Source organism: Ursus arctos, unplaced genomic scaffold, assembly GCF_023065955.2.
Source record: "Ursus arctos isolate Adak ecotype North America unplaced genomic scaffold, UrsArc2.0 scaffold_14, whole genome shotgun sequence".
Taxonomy (NCBI): domain Eukaryota; kingdom Metazoa; phylum Chordata; class Mammalia; order Carnivora; family Ursidae; genus Ursus; species Ursus arctos.
Window position 1 is genome coordinate 54,324,173 of NW_026622808.1, and position 23,128 is coordinate 54,347,300.

The following is a 23,128-nucleotide window of genomic DNA, read 5'->3' on the forward strand; positions in this document are numbered from 1 at the left end:
AGTTTCCATCAGCGTCAGAGATAAGGTATTGACCCTCTATGATTTAATGTTACGTACCTTCCAAGACAATTTTATTCAGTGCCATGGTTTCAGCTACCATGTCATGCTCAGAACACCTAAAAGTCTATCTGTTGCTCAAGCCTGTCTCTTGAGTTCCAGATCCATTTAGTCAACATCTGTATGCTCATATATCCAGTTGGGTCTTCAACAAGCACTTCAAACACCAACAATCCCAAACAGCACTCACATTTGTGCTTACTCCTGTTCTTTCTGTAATGTTGCCTGTCTCACTGAATAGGTCCACCATGCTCCCTGATGTCTAAGCTGGAAATTTAGGATTCATCCTTGACTCTTACCTTTTCCTCAAATCATTAATCTAATTAACACCTAGGTCCTGTGGTCTTAACCCCTTTGTCTAACTCCTTAACACTTCTCTCCCTTCTCATTGCCATCTGTTTAGGTCAGGTTATAATACTCTCTTGTTCAGATTGGTGAATTTTTACTAATTGAGATTCTGGCCTCAAGTCTTTCTGCCATTCCAAGTCATATTTGCTGTTGCCACCATTGTGATTTTTTTTAAAAGAACATAATCAAAATTAAATTTGGTCTTCTAATTCTGCTACTTTGATTTTACTCTGTTGCTTCTCAGCACCTGTGGAATAAAGCCCAAGCTTCTTGATTTGGCTTACATGTCATTCCGAGTAAGATCCCTGCTCACCTCTACAGCCCCACTCTGTCTGCATCTGCCCTCACGAGGCACTTTACACTTGAAGTAAACTGAAGCTACATAAGTTCCTAAGCCACTCTTTGCCCTGTGCCTTTATATATGCTCTTCCTCTGCCTGAAATATTCTTCTTTGGTAAACTCCAGTCATCTTTCAAGTCTTGCTGTACATATTACATTCTCCAGAAAGCCTGCTCAGATCTCTAATTTATAGATGGGGCCTTCTCTGATAATCACTGAACATACTGTAGTGTCCCAGTTGAGTTTTATTGTAACTGCTGAGTGTTGCCTGTCTGTATACCCTGAAAAGTACAAACAAGAGGATGGACTTGTCTGATAAAAATTAAATATCTGGTGCCTAGCACAGAGTAGGTACTCAAAATATTTTCCAATGAATGAATGAGCACTTGATTTTGAGACCTCAGGAATCACTACCAGCATTATAAGCTCTTATAATCTATTCAGAGCAGCTTTTCTAACACCTCTGCTGGGAAGTAATACCTTTATTACCTTAGTTTGAAATGCTCTCTCGACCTCAAAGCAATAACACTGATTTCTTCAAAATGATTCTGTAATTAAGGTGTCTCACTGACTTAGACCCCCATTACTACTGCTGACGCATTAATTACAAAGCTGTTACTGTGCTGATATAAAAACTTACAAACCACGTTGAGTATAATTGTTCAAATGCATTGTGTGATATACATAGTAGACATATTTATTAGTTTATACAATTTTTAGGACATCTTTAATCCTTAAATTTTTTTTCCCCTAATTTGACTTTCTTTTTTTTTCATGACCTAGGCTCTACATAATAAAGTATATGTATGTATTGGCTTAATCAAGTTTATTTGCCACCAACATTCCCTACACTAGGCTGGAGAAAGCTTTCCTACTTACAAGTTTCTCATTCACTGACAAACCCAAGTTCATATTAAAAACAAAACCAAAAACAAACCTAAAAAGCTAATGTATTTAAAAATCTCGCCATAAATACCCTTTCAAAATTTTGTCTTCTCCTATATTTTCTAATGTGTCAATAAATTCATTTGTCCCCCCAAATGAGATTTGAATCTGCATGTTTTAAGTTGGAACAGCCAATGATTGAATATGCACAATAAATCTATCATTTAAAGTGCTTCCCCAATTTGGCTTAAGACTGCAGACCAAGTCAAGAGGGACAGACATGGGCCTTTCCCTGCCAAGTGATGGCTGAGGCCCACTCTGATTTCACATGAACTTGGAGAAGACTCAAAAGTACAACTTGGTCAATAATTGCTTCTAGCAGCATTTTCCCTAAGCATCAAGGCTCTGGCTCATCAGTGCTTTCACTGTCCAAAGAGATAAAAGTGAAATCCAAACCACCAGACTTGGTGCTATGTACTGAATGCTTGAGTCGCCCCAAAATTCATGTTAACCCCTAATCCCCAGTGTGATGGTATTAGGAGGTAGGGCCTTTGGGAGGTGATTGAGTCATGAGCGGGGGGTTGGGGGGGGAGCTCATGAATGGGATTAGTGCCTTTATGAGATCCCTGAGAGCTCTCTTGCTCTCTGTCTGCCATGTGAAGACATAAGAAGATTGCCATCTGAAACCCAGAAGACGCCCGTTATCAGGACTTGACCAGGCTGGCACCCTGATCTCAGACTACCATGCCCAGAACTATGGGAAAAAAATTTCTGTTGTTTAAACCATCTGGTTTATGGTACTGTGCTATAAAAGCTCAGACTAAGATACTTGGGAGAGACTTCTTCTTAAATATGTTTCCCCTTTTTAACCCTGTTTTTATTCCTAAAATTTTCCTTATTCATAGAAGAGATGTTGGAAATATTTAACTCTAAATGGAGGTCAGTAGTCCTCAAATGGACAGAAGTAACATTTATGAATATGATACATTGCTAGAGTAAATCATCTTCCTCTTTCTACTTAAAACATAATCCTGGGGCGCCTGGGTGGCCCAGTTGTTAAGCGTCTGCCTTCGGCTCAGGGCGTGATCCCAGGGTCCTGGGATCGAGCCCTGCATCGGGCTCCCTGCTCCGCTAGGGAGCCTGCTTCTTCCTCTCCCCCTCCCCCTGCTTGTGTTCCCTCTCTCACTGGCTGTCTCTCTCTCTCTCCGTCAAATAAATAAATACATAAATAAAAAATCTTTAAAAAAAAACAGTAACATAATCTTAATTAAAAAAATAATCCTAATTTCTCACTGGATACATACATGCCCACCAAAACAAAAACAAAAACAAAAACACCCCCATATTCCTCAGCCTCCCTTGCATTTAAGTTTGGCTTGGGAACTAAATTCTGCCCGGTAAGGCATAAAACAAATTACTGTATGGAACTTCTGGAAAGTTCCTAAAAAGGGGAAGAGGTATACTCTGATTTCTGGTCTTCCTCCATCCTGTTACCGGGAGATGACACTGAGAAGCTGAAGCCCTGGGAGCCATCTTGACTCAGGATTATGAAAATAGTGGAACAGCAAGAGAAAAGGGGTCTGTGTCCCTGATAATTGTGGATTCCAGGTAGTCCTAACTGCCTACCTTTAGAGACTTCAATCAGCTAATGAGCCACCCAACCAAAAAGCAAAAAGCTTCTATCTTTCTCAGTCAGTGTTACTTATAACATTTTATTTGTAATATATCTTTATTCTCACTCATCAGTATATCTGCAAATATCAGACATTATGCTAAATGCTCACTATATAGCAACTATGTATGGTAGGAATTATGATCTCTTTTATGAGTGAGGAAAGTAAGATTCGAAAGTGTTACATAATGGACCTAATGGCACCAAAGTAGTAAGTGGCCAAGTCAGAAACCCCAGATCAGGTTCCGGAATTTATACTCCTTTTTCTTGCATTACCCCATTACTCTATAACGTGGGAGTAAATCCCTCCTTGTGTGCCTGTAGCTAAAACTCTTAATCTTCTTATCTACTCTTGAAATTAAGATTAAAAACCTCTGCCTCCTGTAGGCACTACTGTGAGGACAAGTGGGTTTATTATTGTGTAAAGTACTGAAGTCGTTGGGATTTAGCCACTATTTAATTTATGTACACAGTTAAAACTATTTAAAACTTTTCCGAACACAAAAAGTCAGCAGTTATACAAGAAGACTTAACTTCCAATATAGCCAAAATTAACTAATTTGTGCCACAAGCCTACACTTGTTTCAACTGGTTTACAAAATTAAACTCCAAATCATTAATTAACTTCCTGTTCCAGAAATCTACTCTGTGAGGCCCAGCATTTAGCCGGATTGTGTTTAACCACTCAGCTCACAACTTTGCCTTGTCATCCTGCTGTGGCTGCCTTTTAAGGGCAGTGTCTCCCATTAAATACTGGAGGAATTGCAATTTGTGTTGTCATACCAACTCATGGAAATACTTGGTGCCTCGGTAATATAAAAGCAGTTCAACTCGGTTGTCTGCAATAAGACTTTGTAATTTTGAAAAAGTAAATCCACATTTCTTGGCCTATGGTTTTATTGGCTGTTTTCCCTCATCTCCAAAAAGAGTAATTTGGACTCTATGACTGCAAAAGCTAAGACCACCTCTACAATTCTGGGCTCCCTATACAACATGTGGCATTTAAAATACTTAGTGGTTATGTCTAGAGTCAAACAGACAGGGATTAAAATCCTGGCTATGTGACTTTAGGCAAATTATATAATTTAAGTTTTGTTTTTCTCATTAGTAAAATGGAGATGATAATATGATCTATAACACATCATAGAGTTCCAGAGAAGTTTAAAAGAGATAATGAGTGTAGAGTTCTGTATCAGTTTCCTCTTGCTTCTATAATAACTTACTATACGTTTAGTAATTTGGCCTATAATAACACAAATTTATTATTATATAGTTCTGGAAGTCAGAAGTCCAGCACAGGGATCACTGGACCAAAATCAAGGTATTGTCTGAGCTATGTTCCTTGGGAGGGTTCAGAATTATTAAATTCTCCTTCAGGTTGTTGATAGAATTCAGTTCATTGTGGCTATGGGACTAAGGTCCCTCTTCCCTTATTGGCTGTCAACTGAGGGCTATTCACATCTTAGGGAGTCATCCAAAATCCTTTGCTCATGGCTTCCTTCCACCATCTTCAAAGCCAGAAATACTAAATGAAGTCCGTCTGAAGTCTGAAATCTCTCCTGCCTCATCCTTAATTATCATACATCTCTGATCAACGCTTCTGCCTTCCACATCCTCTTATAAGTATTCAGGTGATAACTGTGAACCTACCCACATAATCCAGGATAATCTCCCTATTTTGAAGTCATCTGCTTAGTAATTTTATTCCATCTTCAACTTTAATTACTTTTTTTGTCATATATCTAACATAATCATAGGTTTCTAGGATAAGGACATGGACGTCTTTGGGGTCAATACTCTATCACAAGCTTTGAGCATAACACCTGGCATGTAGTTAAGTGCTCAATAAATAATAATAGCTAATACTTATGTTTACTCACTGCCAGCTAGTGACCTAAGTGCTGTATAGATATTTATGTATTTCATCTAGCTAACAACCCCCGTAACATACAAATATCATCATCCACGTTAATTACGAGAAAATGGGTGGCTCAGTTGGTTAAGTGGCCAGCTCCTGATTTCCACGCAGGCGGTGATCTCAGGGTCCTGGGATGGATCCCCCTGTTGGGCCCCACGCTCAGCAGGAGTTTGCTTGAGGATTCTCTCTCCCCCTCTCCGGCGGCCCCTCCCCCCACTTGGGCTCACTCTCTCTAGAATAAATAAATAATTTTTTTCAATAAGAAAATGAGTCAAAGAAATAAAGCTTTTCATTGAGCAAGTAAAAGGCAGAATGAATTGAACCCAGGTAGTCTGGCTCTACAAGTGGTACCTTTATGCCTCATTCTTCCTCTTCATTTTAAATGTTATTATAACAATGGGGAAACCAAGAAAGCCTTTGCTTAAACTAACACCAGGAATGCCAAATTATTTCAATATAAGACCACAGCAATATTGGTATTTATGTGGCATATGCTCTCATCTCTTCTTTGTTCTAGGATATGGGCTCACCTAGGTCCAGGACTATTTCTTTATCATTCTACTTTGAGTCTTACCAGATGACTGGGGAGGAAAATCCTTGCTAAAATAAGGTATTCTGTATGGGAAGAAGTTAAAAAATATTACTGTCTTCATTTTTCAACACCTCATATTCTACTCATTTCATACTGAAAACCTACTTTGACATCACCATGGAAAGTAAGAAGAAAGCAAATCACCATTATTTTGGACAACAAAATACCTTTCATTCTCCTGCACGATCACGTCTCCTCTCTTCCAGGAACAGAGTGGTTTGGGGGAGGCTCTAGGTTTACAATCCAAGCTGACCATGCTGCCCACCTGCACCTGAATCAACTTTTTCATTGGAGTCTTCGAAAAATCTGGAGCAGAAGCTGAAAGGAAAGAAAGAAGAGAGAACAAGAATGTATTATTTAATTAAATAAATAATTATTTATGAAATAAATTAGAATTTAGTATTTAAAAATTCCTGTAGGTTCAAAGGTTGACTTTATAACCCCTTTTAAAGTTTCCCAGCACACAGATATCAGTACTTGATTTACTTAATTGACTGGGTACCACTCACAGGATTTCAGTGCTCAAAAAGTAATTCCTACTATTGTGTTTTCTAGAAAGTTCTAAATCTTGGGGCGATTATTTTATATAGGAATTTTTGAAGTTTGCTGTGAAGTTTTAAAACAGCTCAATCGTGAGCTTATTAAAATGAAAAATATTTATCATAGAATGTTCTTGGAAGTTAGTTCCATGCAGACAACAATAGAGTCAGTCTCTCTTGCGATCTCTGAGACTCAGCACATGGCACAGTGTCTGGCACTCAGTAGGCCTCAGTAAATGTTTTTAGAATGAAGGCTGAATACTGAATTATTATTCTCTTGCATAAAAATTATCAAGATCTATTATAAAATTTTCATATGGTTAGGTTTAACTTCTTAGTTGGAGAAATATATAATATGAGTTATCACATTAAACATGATAATATGTAGAGAACATTCTATCTGCTCATAATGCATACAATGCTGACCCTGAAACAACACCTGAACATTCAAGATACATAATAATGTATCATTTGAATGAAATGGTTCTTTAATCAGAAAAAATCACTCTTACTTTTATTGCAAATGTGGGAAAAGTTAACCAAACACAGTGCATTTCTCCTAATGTCTAATTCTCTGTTTTATGGAAAATCCCAGTGAATAAAATTTATTTATTTTTTTGGAAGTGGAGATCATATACAGAATTATATTCTGTGGTTATATATAAGATTGTGGATAAAGAAGATATGTTTACCCAAAGGCTGTTGGCCTTAAAACTTAAGATCTTAAAAGAATACCTTTGATGAAAAAAAAAAAACCACAAAACTTTATATTTGAATGAACTATAATTTTTTAAAGTCTGTTTTTAAGATTTTATTCATTTACTTGAGAGAGAGAGAGAGAGAGAGCGCAAGCAGGGGGAGCAGCAGAGGGAGAAGCAGGCTCCCCACTGAGCAGGGAGCCCAATGCAGGGCTCGATCCCAGGACCTTGGGATCATGACCTGAGCCAAAGGCCGATGTATAACCAACTGAGCCAAGCAGACACCCGTGAACAGTATAGATTTTTAACATTTTTTTTCCCATACAAAAGCCTCATACAGCATGTTGGGTAGGAAATCATCTACTTTACCATGAATGAACTGTCACTCATAAGGCTAATTTAATACAAGAGTATAGCCATGCTTCAACTTAAGACTATGTACAAATTCCACTCTCTTTTTGTGGTAATACCCCACTTCTCTGTCATGGATTAGAGTAGCCAGATTTTCAGTTGATAACCTGCCCTTCCCAGACTTTTGGCCTCCTAGTGCAGATGATGTTTTTCTAACCTCCAAGCACCAGGGATGAGAAACCTGCTTCCCATTAAACCGGGGTTTCTCGGTGTGGCACCTGACGTTTGGGGCTGAATAATTATTTGTTGTGAGAGGCTGTCTTGTGCACTGTAGGATATTTACATAGTAGGATTATTTGTGGGTAGCCTTTTTGACCTCTACCCACAAGATGCCAGTAACACACACTGGCTCCCTTCTTCTCCTATCTGTCTCCAACACTGTGACAACCAAAATGTCTCCCAACATTTCCAAATATTTCCTGAGAGCAAAATCATCCCTGATTGAGGACCAACGCGTTAGATCCATTGGGCCTTCCAACCTTTGGGCCATATGGATTGGGCCACCCATGGGTATGTGACCCACATCAGCTCTACTGGGCAATGACATGCTGGACTGTGATTTCTCTCAGGGCAATTCAGAAAGCCGTGCTTCTTCCATTAGATTGACCATGGTCATGGAAACTGAATGTGCTGGGGAACACCATGTAGGTCCTGATGATGGTGATGACGCTTGAGCCCTGGATCATGTTCTGCTCAGATCCAAATCTGTACTTTATTTTTTTTTTAAAGATTTTATTTATTTATTTATTCGACAGAGATAGAGACAGCCAGCGAGAGAGGAAACACAAGCAGGGGGAGTGGGAGAGGAAGAAGCAGGCTCCCAGCAGAGGAGCCTGACGTGGGGCTCAATCCCAGAACTCCGGGATCACGCCCTGAGCCAAAGGCAGATACTCAACGACTGAGCCACCCAGGCACCCCCCAAATCTGTACTTTAATTACATGGAGCAATAAATTTCATTTCTTTTTTCTCTCTTGTGTATGTCATACTATGCTATGCTCTGACAATTTTGGTTGATTTTCAGGCATTTGCCACTTAGGAAGTGTTTTTCTGGATAATTGCCCTAAACACAAGATGACATTTTCTATCTTCTTATATACTTAAAGTGCAAGAAGAAGAAAATAATTCAGAACTTCAAATGGTTGAGCCTTGTTAATTAAAACTTCAGTATGCCCAATGTTGGATGCTTCAAGCAGGGTCGCTAAAAACTAAAGCAGCTCCTTGTGGATCAATCAAGTATTGTTTTGAATTCTGTTTACTTTTCTGGCCCAGCAACAGAAAACACCAAATTCACTTCCTCTCTTAAAAGACATTGCTTAGTTTGTAATAGCAGAGCTGGATAAGGATGTTTTAGGTCAATACCGTTTTATCACTGTTTCTCTACCTTAAACTTTGAGGCTTATTCCAGCCACGATTGCTGCTTTTCCTTAGAAATCATTAAAAAATATCCCCTGATTAAAAACCCTGAACAATATGATTACAACACTGTAGATAATATAGGAATATAATAGGAGAAGTAAATACTTTTGGTTCTAGCAAAAATGGAGGATTTCAGGGAAAAAATAGGACAGGAGAAGCTTAGTCTTACCTACAACCTTAAGTTCAGCACTGGAATAGACGAGACCGTGTTTGTTTTCTGCGATGCACTGGAACATGCCAGAATCAGTCACGTTTAGGTTCGATATTGTAAGGGCACCATTCTCTATCTGTATTCTCTCCTAGGTGATAACAAAAATCTCTTGCATATAAATGTAGATATCATTTTAAAAGAAAAATGAAAACCACTATTATTTTAATCATACACAAACCTCCTTCATTTTCTTCAGAGTATTAGGCAATCTGACCTGAAATAGTAACATTTCCTTATTTGAAAATCTGAGGCAGATTTAACATAACAGCCACACATTAGAAATACTAATAAACACCCTTCAGTCCAAATGTCTATCGGTAAAATAAATAACGAAACACGAGGTAAAATACTGTAGGCATTTCATTTTTCCCTATGGTTAAAGTCGCAGACTTTTAAAAATGTATCATGTTTCCATCCCGTCAACTGGAAAGGTTTTCACCATTTTTGTAATCATGCAAATTAAAGACATTATAAATTCTGTGCATTAGAAAAGGTTCTGGAAAATACATTTATTAAGGTTTTTAGGTAGTATGACAGGTTATACATAGAAATGTGAAGGAATCTAATTGACTTAGCACGTAATTTTTTAAAAGAGCAAAAATTACATGGCTTAAGAAAGAAAGTGATTGAGAAAATAAGTACTCATGTAAGAAGGTAACCACGTAACAATGCATTTAGTCTCCAGAGGCCATACCAAGTTGCCAAACAGGGAAAAAGAAATTATATTCCACATTTGATTAGTGTCAGGTCTTCTCTAATTTCAAAAGCAAAACAAAAAATAGTATATCAGTTTTAGACTAAATTCACAAAATCATCTTTTCCCAGTGAAACTCATTTGTTGAAAATATTTCCTTCTTGGCATACTGGGTACTTGATTTTATATTTTTCCCCCCTTCACCACTTTTTAGATGCAAATGAATGTATGCAAACTCAAGAGTTTACTTTGGCAGTAGGTATGAGGAGGGCATTTATTCAACACAAAATGAAGGGAGGAAGGATAACCAGACTCATTACCTTACCTCGAGCACAAGGGCTTCTCCATTTTTCAACCATCGGTAGGAGGGTTTGGGCTTACCACTTGCCCGGCATTCCCAAAAAAGATTGTCCTCCACTGCTATTTCTACATCTTTTATGAGCTGAACCCAATGAGGCTTTGCTGCAAGCAAAAGAAAAAAAAAATCAAACCACCCAGCAAATAAAAAATAAATACGTTATACAAATGGATATAAACACTGTGAGCAATGGATTAATATGAGCATAGCAGCTAAAATTATATTTAATACCCTATTTACTAAGTGGATATGGGAAACGTTTCTAGATTTGAGGACGGATGTTGCAATCTGTCACTTCCTAAGCCAAACTCATTATGCCTTCTCTGTTTTCAAAATTCTGGGCACTGTATTATGTTCTTTCTTTCTTTCTTCTTTTTTTTTTAAAGAGGGAGCAATCGGGGGTGGGAGGAACGGAGGGAGACGGAGAGAGACTGAATCTGAGAATCTTAATCAGGCTTCATTCCCAGCATGGAGCCCAGTGCTGGGCTTGATCTCATGACCCTGAGATCGTGACCTGAGCCGAAATCAAGAATCACAGGCTTAACCAACGGAGACACCCAGGCACCCCCGCACCGTATTATATAATTTAGATGTGTATTAGTAGCTGGTAATGCAGGTACACAAAATAGGCTCCTTTCCAAGTGCATTTCTGAATCATAAGGTCACAATTGATGACAACTTAATACATGAATGACAGCAGATACTAGTCTTAATTATGCACTAAAAATTAACATCCGTAGAAGGGAAACTTCTATAGCTGAGGAAAAAAACATTTCCCTCAAGTTAGAAATAACTTTTAATTAAATACAAGCCAATGAGCATCTTATGAACCTCTGTGTGAATTAAAATGAAGGCAGAGAAAGATGGATAAATTGGTTCAATTTGAATCATATGAGTTTTTATGAAAAAGAAGCAGCTCATGCAACCTTAAATTATGTATGCAAATCAGTGGCATCAAGTGGATTTATCACTTTCTCTTACATTTTAGAAGATATTTGGAAAATTCTTTTTACAGATGAAAGCAACATACCACTTACAACTAAAGCCACTCAATATACACAGTATATTCAGCCAAGTCTCAGCTTGCATTTTAGATCCAAAACTGGGAGGTGAGATGTCTTACTGGTTTCCCATTGCATTATGCATGTGATGTCTACTGTGGGATTCACATTTGCATCACCCATATGGAGAAACAGTTTATTTCTATTTAATTGCAACCATGGGAAGATTTGTCTTCCCATTCTATCTCATAAAATTGTTTTTTTTTTTAATAAAGGAAATTGAAATGAAAATATAGCTATTTAGCTTTTAGAGAAAATATACTGGTCTAAATTTTACCTTATTATTAGTATTATTTTTTACATAAATGATGTGCCCGGTCTGAAGTGTAGTTCAGTCCAAAATCACTTCACTCTACTTATATTAAAGCACATTTTCTTGTTTCAGGAAATATCAGCCTTCATGGATTACTACTGTAAAGAGACTCACACATGAGTCCTTGACGAAGACTCAAGTTTCTAGCAAAAAATTCCACTGACTTCTTAATACTACTGTTCTTCTCCAAATGGGAGGATAATTTGCTGGACTGAAGCCAATCCTGAGATTACAACCTCCATGTTAACTGTGATTTCCCCTCTTATTCTATCATATGAGATCCGACTACTCTATCAGACCATTTCTTATAGGAAATATTAGAATGGATAACCAGAGAACAGCATGGCACTGATAGAATATACTAGTCTTAAGTCAGAAATGTAGAGTAACTTTCATGAAACACCCTATCTCATTAATTTCTGATTTATTTCTTGGGTATATATTATATTACCTACTGAATGGAATAAAGCATTAGTCTACTTTCTTTAGTCAGTACAGTGGATGATGTTGGCTGTCTATTGTACATCCATTTCCTCCTCTCTTTATTTGTAAAACAACTCCCATTTCTCGTTGAACTATCCTTCCTTCCACCACCTCACACCATCCATAAAATTTAGGAAAACCGGACGATATTCCTTGTTCCAAACAGAGGCTCTTAAGTTGTTTAAGCCAGCTCTCCTTGCTAGTGACTGGTTTAGGAATAAACCTGCAGGCAATGAGACTGGAGAAGGAGATTACAAGATGTTTTGGAGACAGGAAGATCGAACAAGGAGTGATGCCCTGGTCACTGTGGGCAGCCACTTTGTGACTCCACCAGAGACTATCGTGCAGAGAAAGGGAAAAGACAGATAAGGGCAGAGCCAAAATCACAGGGAAAATGAGCAGGGGGGCTTGATTATAAGATACGTGAATACCAACTTAGCTTTGAATTTCTCGTCCTATGAGGCATACAATTGTTTATTATTTAGGCAGGGCTGCTGTTCCACAGAGCTAAAACATTCCTGCTGAAACATTCAGACAGTTGGAATATTTTTTTTCTTATAATGGTCACGTCTTACCCTGGGTCAAGTAATGGTTTCTCAGAAAGGTTCCTTCAGAGCTTTCTCCTATGTGAAAAAGGCACTTGCTTTGGGTGTTTTTAGGACTAAACAGTCACATGGCTTAAGTGCCCCCCCAACCCACCTCTTTATTATCCCACCAGCATGTAGACCTTGACACCTGGGTAACCTCACCTTGGTGCTCTGTATTCTAATGCAATCATGTAACGAGACTTAAAAACACAGAATGACTCATGATATTAAACCAGGCCTCCATTTTGCTCCTGACAGATCCTAAAATCTTACAGTAGTTGAACAGGTGTCAATTTAATTGTAATTAATGCAAATTTTGGGGGGAGGTCATAAAAAGCCCTATAATTTTAATATTTGCCTTTGCAAATGTTTTCCTCCCTGAAACATGTATGTATGCAAACTGTTTCCATTTCCACTTTCTAAGATAAATAGAATGCAATGCAATTTGCCTTTCACGAAAGTGGTCAATTCCCACTAGTTTTACAATGTTTCTAATGATTCAACTGCAAGTATATATTCATTGAGCATGTATCTTTATCTATATTACAGTACATTTTGTAAAATCATGTATTTATACTTTCTAAATCATGCTTTCCTCAAAAAACCCTCATTTTTTAAATAGAGGTGACTTGAAAACAAATTTTGAAAAAAAAGATAATTAATTTTCCCATATCAATAGACTACAAATAAAGGTAGCATTATTATCCTTTCCTTACCCGAACTGAACAGTACATCAAATAAATGTGATTATAAATTAAAGGAAGGAAACACAGCAGCGTTACATTATTGGAAGGGAGAAAATTAACACTGAAGAACTCAAGAGCCTAAGTTGATATGGTTTGTCTAATGCAGTAATTACAAGTTCTCTCCGTCAACAGTTTCTTTCTGCTTAGTAAAGATCATAAAGAAAGATACAAAGTCACATTTTCTAGGGAAGAGGACAGACACAAAGGAGACGGCTCCTTGATATGATCAAGTGTATAAAACATTACTTGTAGAAAAAAAGTGAAATATTCATTTTTATATGAATCATTTTAAAATGCAAATAGAATATGTCATACCTCCGACTTCACTGCAAAATGTTACTGCTTTTTAATTCCTCCTAAATATTCATCCTCATTTAACAAAATGCAGAACAGAACAAGCTGCACATTGGCATTCTGCCATAATTTCCCACCGCCCAACAACATTTTATTGAGAGAGCAAAAGCTAAAAATCCAATTTGCCCAAAGTAGATGCTCACCATAGTAAGTGAGACGCCCTCTGGCAACATTTCTTCCTCGTGAATTCTCAGCAATGCATTCATAAGAACCCGTATCTTCCTGTTGGAAGTCGGGGATTTCAAGCACACCGTTGAACTTCCTCAGTTTAATTTTATTGGAAAAGGGCAGTCCATCACTTCTCCTCCAATTAATCTGAGGTACAGGACTAAGAAGAAAATTGTCAGGTTATTGTTATTTTAAACAGATGCCTGGATGCATTTTAGGCTTGACAAACCTTTTGTTAGGATAGAGCAAAAAGGTCCCAGGTTTCAAATGCAGACATTTCCAGTTGTCAATTACATAAAACTGATACAATGATTTACTAAGTTGATATTTTAATAAGTTGTACATTTTCTTGAGTTAATTCATGATTTAGAGAAAAAAGTTGAACACATATCTATTGTATTATAATACAACAAACAAACAAGCAAAAGAAAAATAACACCAATCTAGTTCATGAAATTAGGCAGGTACCATCATTTTCTGCAAACTGCCTTATATTTTATTTTCCCTTTGTTTCTAAATGAAAGAAAATTTTAGAAAATAAAGAAGAGTCTGTCAAAAACTATCTTGATCTTTTACAGCAAACTAATATTTCAGCATATTGGAATAAATGTTATAAAACTTACTTTCCAAGAGCAAAACATTCCAATTTCACAGTTGCCCCTTTAGCTGCTGGAAGAGTTTCTGGAAACTGCACTTCTATTTTTGGTTCATATTCACCCATCACACCTGTAAATCCACAATACAAGGTTACTAGTTTCAACATTTCCTTTGGAATTGTCCCATTTTTCTTAAATAAAACTTTCTTTTGCTCCATTTGAACTAGTTTCTCTAATGATTTAAATTATTCACTAGGCCATCCATTAGGTACTTTTCAAAGCAGAGCCAACTGGGCCAAATAATGCAACATTACTAAACATCAGGGACCTTGGATTCCATGTAAATTACCACTTACAAAGCGGTTCCAAGAAAACCATTATGCCCTTCACATTGTGTAAAATGGGAGGCTTTTTCATTCTGCATTTAATCTGGACATTTCTAGTCAAACTGAAATATACAATGTATTATGACTTCCTGAAATATTCTAAAGAGCAAAAATTATGGGAGGGAATTTACTTAATGGTACCCTGGTAGCAGAGAAACCAATCTTAAACTTACTAAATGGCACCCTGGAGACAAGAAACAGTAACTTAATAAATGAGAAAGGTCAAATTCAATTATAACTGACTGGAAAGAAATGCTTAGATAATATGTGGTCACAGCATTGTGCTGTGTCAGATATGGTTTTGTGTAAGTGGGGCAGTTATCCAGGCTTACAAGTCTGCTTCCTCTGAAATAGCCATGAAGGGGTTGAGGAAGCACATTCCTTTTTCTTTTTAGCTTTACTGAGGTATGATTAGCAAATAAAGGTTACATGTATTTAGACTGTACAAAAACAAAAGAGTACAACCTGTTGTTTTTTTTTACTGTGTACAATGTGACAATTTAATATATGCATATGTCGTTGAATGATTATGTCAATCGAGTTAACACATCTAGCACCTCATGTAGATATTTTAATTTCTAAATATTCTGTGGTAAGAGCCCTTCAGGTCTAGTCTCTTAGCAAATTTCAAGTATATAATACAGTATTACTAACTATAATCACTATGCCATTGGGGGTGGGAGAAATGGGTAGAGGTTGGTCAAAGAGTACAAACTTTCAGTTATAAAATGAGTAAGCTTTGGGAATCTAGTGGACATTTTTTAAAAATTCTTTTCCATTAAAACATGTTTAAAAAATATTTTATTTATTTATTTGACAGAGAGAGAGAGAGAGAGAGAGAGAGACAGCTAGAGATGGAACATAAGCAGGGGGAGGGGGAGGGGGAGAAGCAGGCTCCCCACTGAGCAAGGAGCCCGATGTGGGGCTCCATGCCAGGACCCTGGGATCATGACCTGAGCTGAAGGCAGACTCTTAATGACTGAGCCACCCAGGCACCCCTCCATTTTTTAAAATTTAAATTCAATTAATTAACATGTAACATATTATTGGTTTCTGTGGTAGAGGTCAGTGAATCATCAGTCTTACATAACACCCAGTGCTCTTTACATCATGTGGCCTCCTTAATGTCTATCACCCAGTTATCCCATCCCTCCACCTTCCTCCTTCTAGTGTACATTTAAAACAATTTTTAAGAAATGCTTTATATCCTATAACAAGATGATCAGAGCTATAAGAACCTCAAGGTGACTGAAATCAGGACAGGTGACTTCATGAGAATGCAATCTGAGTCCCAGGCCCAGAAGAACCTCATGCTTGGTTCTACGGTCTCCTACCACCATCTTGAAATTCTTAATAATTTCTGAACAATGGATCCACCATTTTTATTTTACAGCCGTCTTAAAAACTATAAAGCTGGTCCTGGGTAAGGATTAGGTACAGGACCTAGGGTTAATGAAATAATCTTCATCATTGTACTCATAAATATTTGTTGTTTCCCCCTAAAATGAAGTAATTCTTCGTGATGTATTTTTCAGGTTTCCCATTTATTTTTGCTAGTGTTCACAGCATTTACGTTTAGAGTTGCACCTTGAAAGATTTCCTACCATCAGAACGTAGCACCAGAGGAGTTGGGGAGCCCAGCACCCTGGCGTTCGTCACCGTACTGGTCACCACACATGTGTAATTACCCACATCGGACGGCTCGACCTTGGCTATGTAGAGGTGGCCTGTCTCTTGAGAGACAAATCGCCGACTATCTTCTTCAACAAACGATGGATATTCGTTGAAGATCCAAGCATAAGATAGTTCTAGTAAAATTTGGGGGGGGGGAAAGAAATTCCATCATTAAGGAACGTTATCCATATTATACTAAAAATACACAAAACCACCTTTACTACAAAGTCCTGCTGAGTGCTTTTATTGCAGGTCATGGAGAGAGAGAGTTCTGTGAACGGATTCTGCGGTTGTTCTGCATTATGGCGGAGGACTCTGCTGATTAGCATTCTTGTGGGAGCAATATTATTACCATCATCATTATCACTACTCCAGACACCTCCTGACAAGTCTCTCTGGCTTCAGTCCTTCTTCCTTTTAATTTGTATCTCCACACCACACATTCTGTGATCTTTCAAATTTACCAATCTCACCATGTCAATTGCTGATATAACACCTTCTGCAATTCCTTGGTACTCTCGGGAATAATGCAGAATTTCTTAACCTGAATAGGAGACTCTGCACGGTTAAGCCCCTGCTTAAAGCCTTAGCACCTGGGTGTCTTTGCACATGCTGCTCTAGAAGCCTGTGGTGTCCTTCTCTTCTGTTCACTCTTCTGCCTTCACCCCCCTTTCAGCACTAAACCCCATTCTGCCACAATAACTTCCAGATGGCTTTCAAATCTTGGTTCCAAATATAAGGGACCACCTGCTCAGAGAAGTCTTCCTTCATCTCAGTCCTCAGGGTAGGTTCTCCTATCTAGAGCAACTCTAAGCTCACATCAGTGAAAACACTTACTGCTCTGAATTTAATGGTCTGTTTAGTTATCTGTCCTCCCACCGCTTGGTAAACACTGTTGTCAACTTTTATCCTGACGCCCTCCCCCACCCAATTAGCAAAATGAAACATCCAAAGATGCTTAATAGTCCTCAATAAACATTTATTGAGTTAATTAAGGATACAATAATGCTACCAACTCCTATGTAAAGTCCAATATGAGTTTTTTTTGACTTTTAGGGTCAAGGTAAACCAACTTTCTCCAAAGGAACTAATGTTCTTCTACTCTGTGATAATGAGGGTAAATAATACAAAGCTGCATTGCTCTAGGTGCCTGCATTTTTCAGAGACAAGTTGTTATTTAAGCACAGTCACCATGGTTGGCTCATTTGATTCCTTCTTTCTATGGCCCTATTGTCTTTTAAAATTTCATCAACCTTATTGTATTGGTTCATGACTGTAATGCTTTTTCAAAAGAACTTTCAGAAAATGTATGTAATGAAAATAAATTCAGTGAGTAACAGATTCAAAATATACTTAAGGTATAATTCCAGGGGTAAAGGGTCTTTGCATTTGGTAAAGGGGGACAGTAAGTCAGTATACAAAGAACAACAAGACAATGTAAAAGGACTGGGTGAGAATTACTCTGGATTTCAGAGGAAGGAGAGGTAACATTCTCTCATGACTGAAGAATGGGTCTTAAAGGAGAGAAGAACATTCTGAGAGGCAGGGATAAAAACACTCCAGATTAAGTGAGGAGCATGTGAAAAGCAAGCAGGGGAGAGAACACAGTAAGTACCTGGGGGCAAGGAGACAGGACTGACTCCCTTCTGCCTTCAACGCAAATGTGAGTATTTGATGATTCCAAAGGTTAGCAAGTCAATGGCAAACACTGCGCACATTTAGAGACACAGATTTTTAACCTTGAACTGCTCTCCACATCATTCTATCCTATCAGTAGAGTGTTTCATGACATTTCAATCAGTCATCTGATAGGTTGTGAAATCTGAAGTTGTTTGTGGACCATATGAAAAAAAAACAAAAAAAACAATAAAACGTGTCTCAAACATCCACTCCACAGTTGGCTCATGCCTACCCCGATGGTGCTTTTCTCTTACAGCAGGACTAAATAAACCACAGCGTTAAAGAATGCTGGTCAGGGAGGCTGAGTTAGTTCTGCAATTGTTGAAATTGACAGGGGTGGAAGTCTTAGCTCCTTAGGCTCTTCCTGCTGCACTAAGCATCCGGTCCCACCCCAACATCCCCTAATCCCTGCAACCTCATCCTGCTTTAAAGAAGGCAAAGCCATCTCATTCTGCTTTTCAGAGTGTTCTACCCATGAAATTAATATGATTGCCCTTCTCCTTTCCATTTTTTATTTAAAAATGTCTCTTTTGTCCAGTGAGTGTAAAACTTCTACTGCTTGCCAACATGTATGTTATAGACCTCAGCTAGGTGTTAAGAACAAGAAGTCAACCCTATTAAACCAATCAATTTATACTAAAATGAGAATGGCTGGTGCAAAGAACTCAGATTCAGAGTCAGAAAACCTAAAATCAAATAAATTCATGTAAGAAATATATAGCAAGGAGAATGCACGATCAATAAGTAGATGCAATACTTTGGAACAAATATTACATAGCAATTTCGACTGAAATGTTATAAGGCTCTACTTGTAGTATTTTTTAAATACCAAATCAATATTGTTAAGATTTAAATATTGTACTATCATGACATTGCATACAGATATTGTGGTAGCTTTGCCTGTATGACCCTGGTAATGAAGGATTGTTAGAAGAGAAGAAAATCAAAATTAAACTCATTCTAAGGCTGCTCTCGAAGCAAGCATGGAGAAGTGAGTATGGACGAATTGAAGGGTGGGTTATGGTAGATGTGGAAGTGTCCCACTTAGGTCTCACTTCAGGAGAACTCACTGCCTAGAACACAGTTAACGGGGGGCGTCCATCTGCTAGCCCAGGAGTGCTGCGGCTGGACTTTCTTGGGGCTACTTCCAGCTAACGGATGAAGCCCATTGGGGTGTTCCTGCTGGCCCATACTCCCTGGTGCATGATTTCCCCCACGGGCAACTCTGGTTGGAGATGACCCATCAGATAACGCCTATTCTCAGAAATTCCTGGTGGTCTGGCATTCTTCCTATCCAAGTTTTCCTCTCCTCTCTTTGCTCACAGATATCAGACTTGAATCTCACACTAAGGTTTTCTCTATCAATTCCTGCTCCTTCCCCGTTGATCTCTCACAGGCATTTTCTCCAGGATTTTTTTTTTTTTTTTAAATAACAAATCTGATCCTCTATTCCCATCTTGGGGCCTGCTTTTCAAAACGCTTGAACTGAAACAGTGCCGCTGAAACTGAGTAGCTCCTTAGGCTACTGTATTAGATATGGCCCTTTCCCTTAGACCTGGAGGAGAGACCCTCTTTCACTGACCTCCTTTTCAATCACTGTGTAATTCCCTCACCTCACCCTCAGGCTCTTCAAATTTACAAACTAATTTCTTTCTTTCTTTTTTTTTTTTTTAAGATTTTATTTATTTATTTGATGGAGAGAGAGACAGCCAGCGAGAGGGAACACAAGCAGGGGGAGTGGGAGAGGAAGAAGCAGTCTCCCAGTGGAGGAGCCTGATGTGGGGCTCGATCCCAGGACTCTGGGATCACGCCCTGAGCCGAAGGCAGACGCTTAACAGCCGAGCCACCCAGGCGCCCCTACAAACTAATTTCTAATTGCTTCTTAGTACCTACCCTCCAGACAAGCCCAGACAAATCAGCATTCCAGAGGAAAACAGTGTAAGCCCATCCTGAGACCCCCACCAAACAAAGAAGAAACAATAGAACCTTTATCCCCCCTGGGCTATATTACCAAGCAGAAGCCCTAAAACTATCATTCATAATTTGAGAATCCAGTGGAGAAAAGCTATTGTTTTGTAGGAATTAGTATTCCTACATTCTTCTTTGAGAATCTGTCTAATCAAGCAGATTTGGGGTCTATCGTGGAATGGCATACAGGTCTCCCTTGAATTACGAAGGGCTCATATTTGTAAACCATCGCCCAAAGCATGTTGCAGATGTGATCTTCACACAGTCATGTGGACTACATACTGCTCTATATTAAGTATACGCTGTAGAAAGACATTTAAAGAGTTTCCAACAACACTCCCTCTCTCTTCACATCCTAATAGCATGGTATGTATACTTTTGAATTAAAAGTGCAGCAATATGGTCTAACATTGGAATACAATGTAACCAGATTACCATAATGGTCTTCCTCCCAAATAGTATATCCTCATAAATATAAGAGAAAAAAAGATCTTTGATGAATACATAAAAATCTAACTCTAAGGTTTTGAGCTGGGATAAACAGGAAAAACAGGAAAGAGGGAGGAAGAGCCACTTTAGGAATGGAAGAGGTTGTACTGTAAATCGCTTCTGAGACTCAGGCAGGTAACCTAGAAGGAAATGCTCAATGGGTGGGTGAGATCTTTAAAAATAAGCTTAGGAGAGAGGTTGGGCCTACTATTGGCATGGTGTTCAGAATCTTGACCCCCAGAATATGTTAACACCCTGATCCCTGAAATCTTGAATATGTTACCTGACATGGTGAGAGGGACTTTGCAGATGTGATTAAATTAAGGATACTGAGATGGGAAGATTATCTTGGATTATCAGGGGTGGGGGGAATGTCATCATAAGAGTGCCTGTAAGAGGGAAGCAGGGGGGTCAGAGAAGAGCAACTGGGACTGCAAAAGCAGGGGTGTCAGCCAGAGAGTGCTATTTGAAGATGCTATGCTCTATGAGTCAAAGAAAACAGGTGGCTTCTAGAAGCTGGAAAAGGCAAGGCAATGGATTCTCCCCTGGAGCCTTCAGAGCCTTCAGAGCCTTCAGCAGCCTTGTCAACATGTGGCACCTTGATTTTAGCTCGGGGACACCTGTATTGGACTTCCGGCTTACAGAATTGTAAAATAATAAATCCACGGTGTTTTAAGACACTAAGCTTGTGGTAATTTGTCATACCAGCAAGAGGAAACCAAAAGAAATAATAATAATATTAGGTAACAATCAGATGTTGTTATTAAGTCCAAGTGCAGTGATAAGTGGTAGAGATAAAATTTCCAAAGAAAAACAAATGACCAGAGACCGAAAAATGAAGAAAGCCTGCACTTAGAAGGCCTAAGAAAGAATCATATTTTATGCAAAATGATTATAAGACCAATACAGTGGCAGGGGGTGGGGTATTCAAAAGAGACAGCAAATCATAGCAACCCCAAAGCAAATGAATTAGTGCCCTACAGTTTTATACAAACATTCCGATCCTCGGGATGTGTGGGTGGCTCAGTCGGTTAAGCTTCTGACTCTTGGTTTCGGCTCAGGTCATGATCTCAGGGTCATGAGATCGAGACCCACCTTGGGCTCTATGCAGAGCATGGAGTCAGCTTGAGATTCCCTCTCCCTTTCCCCCTCCCCCCACTAAAAAATAAAACTAAACAAAACAAAAAACACACAAAGATTCAGACCCTTAACAACTTATGGAAAGAAATCACATCTGTATTTAATCTGGTACATACAATCATGACAGCTACAACAGAAATTTGTAGCACCCACCTACCCTTCTTCACAGACTTTCTTATTGAGATGGAATGAGACATAACTTTTATGTCTTAGAGAGAAGATCTGCACTATTTCATTTATTGCCTGCATGACCATGTTAAAATATATGGCATTGCTCTGACTGAAAACATTAGAGAATTATGTGATTTATTGCCTTCTGAATAAAGTAAAAAAAAAAAATATCTGCTGTAATACTATCAGAGTTTACTTATCATAAAAATCTGCATTTGCAATAAACATTAATTGTACACCGCAAAGTAAAATATATATCAAATCAGCATTCTTTGGAGATTTTTCAACATCATTTTATGTATGATGATAAATACAAAGCTATAATAAAAATGATAATTTTATATACTCAAATGAGCTAGACTTTACAAAACCTTTCATAACCTGTGGTGTAAATCACAAACACATTACGCCAAAACTACTTGGCCACTGGGCTTTCTATTAACAACTCTACGTTAATATTAGGTATGTGATATATTTTTTTTTAGTTTTTATTAGAGAGCAAAGAGGCTTTACCAATCTGAGCCATAAATTAAGATAATGAAGTGCTGAAACTGCTTTCTAAAAAAGTAATATGTGATGAATGACATCGCTCCTCGAGCCACATTCTTTCCCAGGTCACTTAAGTACAAGGCCAGTCAATTTCACAGGAAATATGTCACTCTAGTGTTTACCTGGAGATACATTAATATACATACTACTGACATTTAAGGGTTTATTCCTAGCTTCATTATGAATTTCTATTACGAGGGAGATTTAATCCTTTATATAGGCATTTTCTAGGAGAAGTCAAACAAAACGGCAGTTGAACAAAATTGTAGAAGTAACTTTGGCCATTTTCTCTGGTGCCAACTGGGAAGTTTGACCTACCTTAAAAGAAGACATATTAAAAGGTTGCGGGAACCTGCTGGATGTCATTCAAGATGTGTATCACTGATTCAGACAACTGGGAAGGAAATTTGGCTATGGAGTCGACACCCACTGACAGAGGGTCTGGGACAGCACATATTCAAAACTCTAGAGCCATGTAGAAAACTGAAGATAATTTAAGGTTCAAAGACCAAAAGATCAATGGTTAGGGTTGAAAAGTCTGTACCCTCCAAGCAGAACCTTTCCAACATTTCAGTGTGCAGTCTTTCAAAGGCTGTTTTGTAAGTTGTTGCATTGAGGGCAACA

General features: G+C 38.3%; 1 protein-coding gene across 1 annotated transcript in view; it reads right to left on the minus strand.

Annotated features, from left to right (window-relative positions):
- The window catches only part of CNTN3 (contactin 3), a 244,839-nt gene that overhangs the window by 82,234 nt on the left and 139,477 nt on the right, over positions 1 to 23,128 (minus strand). The window contains exons 5-10 of the mRNA XM_026501250.4: positions 16,438 to 16,641; positions 14,475 to 14,577; positions 13,827 to 14,011; positions 10,107 to 10,243; positions 9,046 to 9,175; positions 5,979 to 6,129 (exon numbers count right to left, since the gene is read on the minus strand). Coding sequence (XP_026357035.3) covers positions 5,979 to 6,129; positions 9,046 to 9,175; positions 10,107 to 10,243; positions 13,827 to 14,011; positions 14,475 to 14,577; positions 16,438 to 16,641 — 910 coding nt within the window. The remainder of the gene's footprint in view (positions 1 to 5,978; positions 6,130 to 9,045; positions 9,176 to 10,106; positions 10,244 to 13,826; positions 14,012 to 14,474; positions 14,578 to 16,437; positions 16,642 to 23,128) is intronic.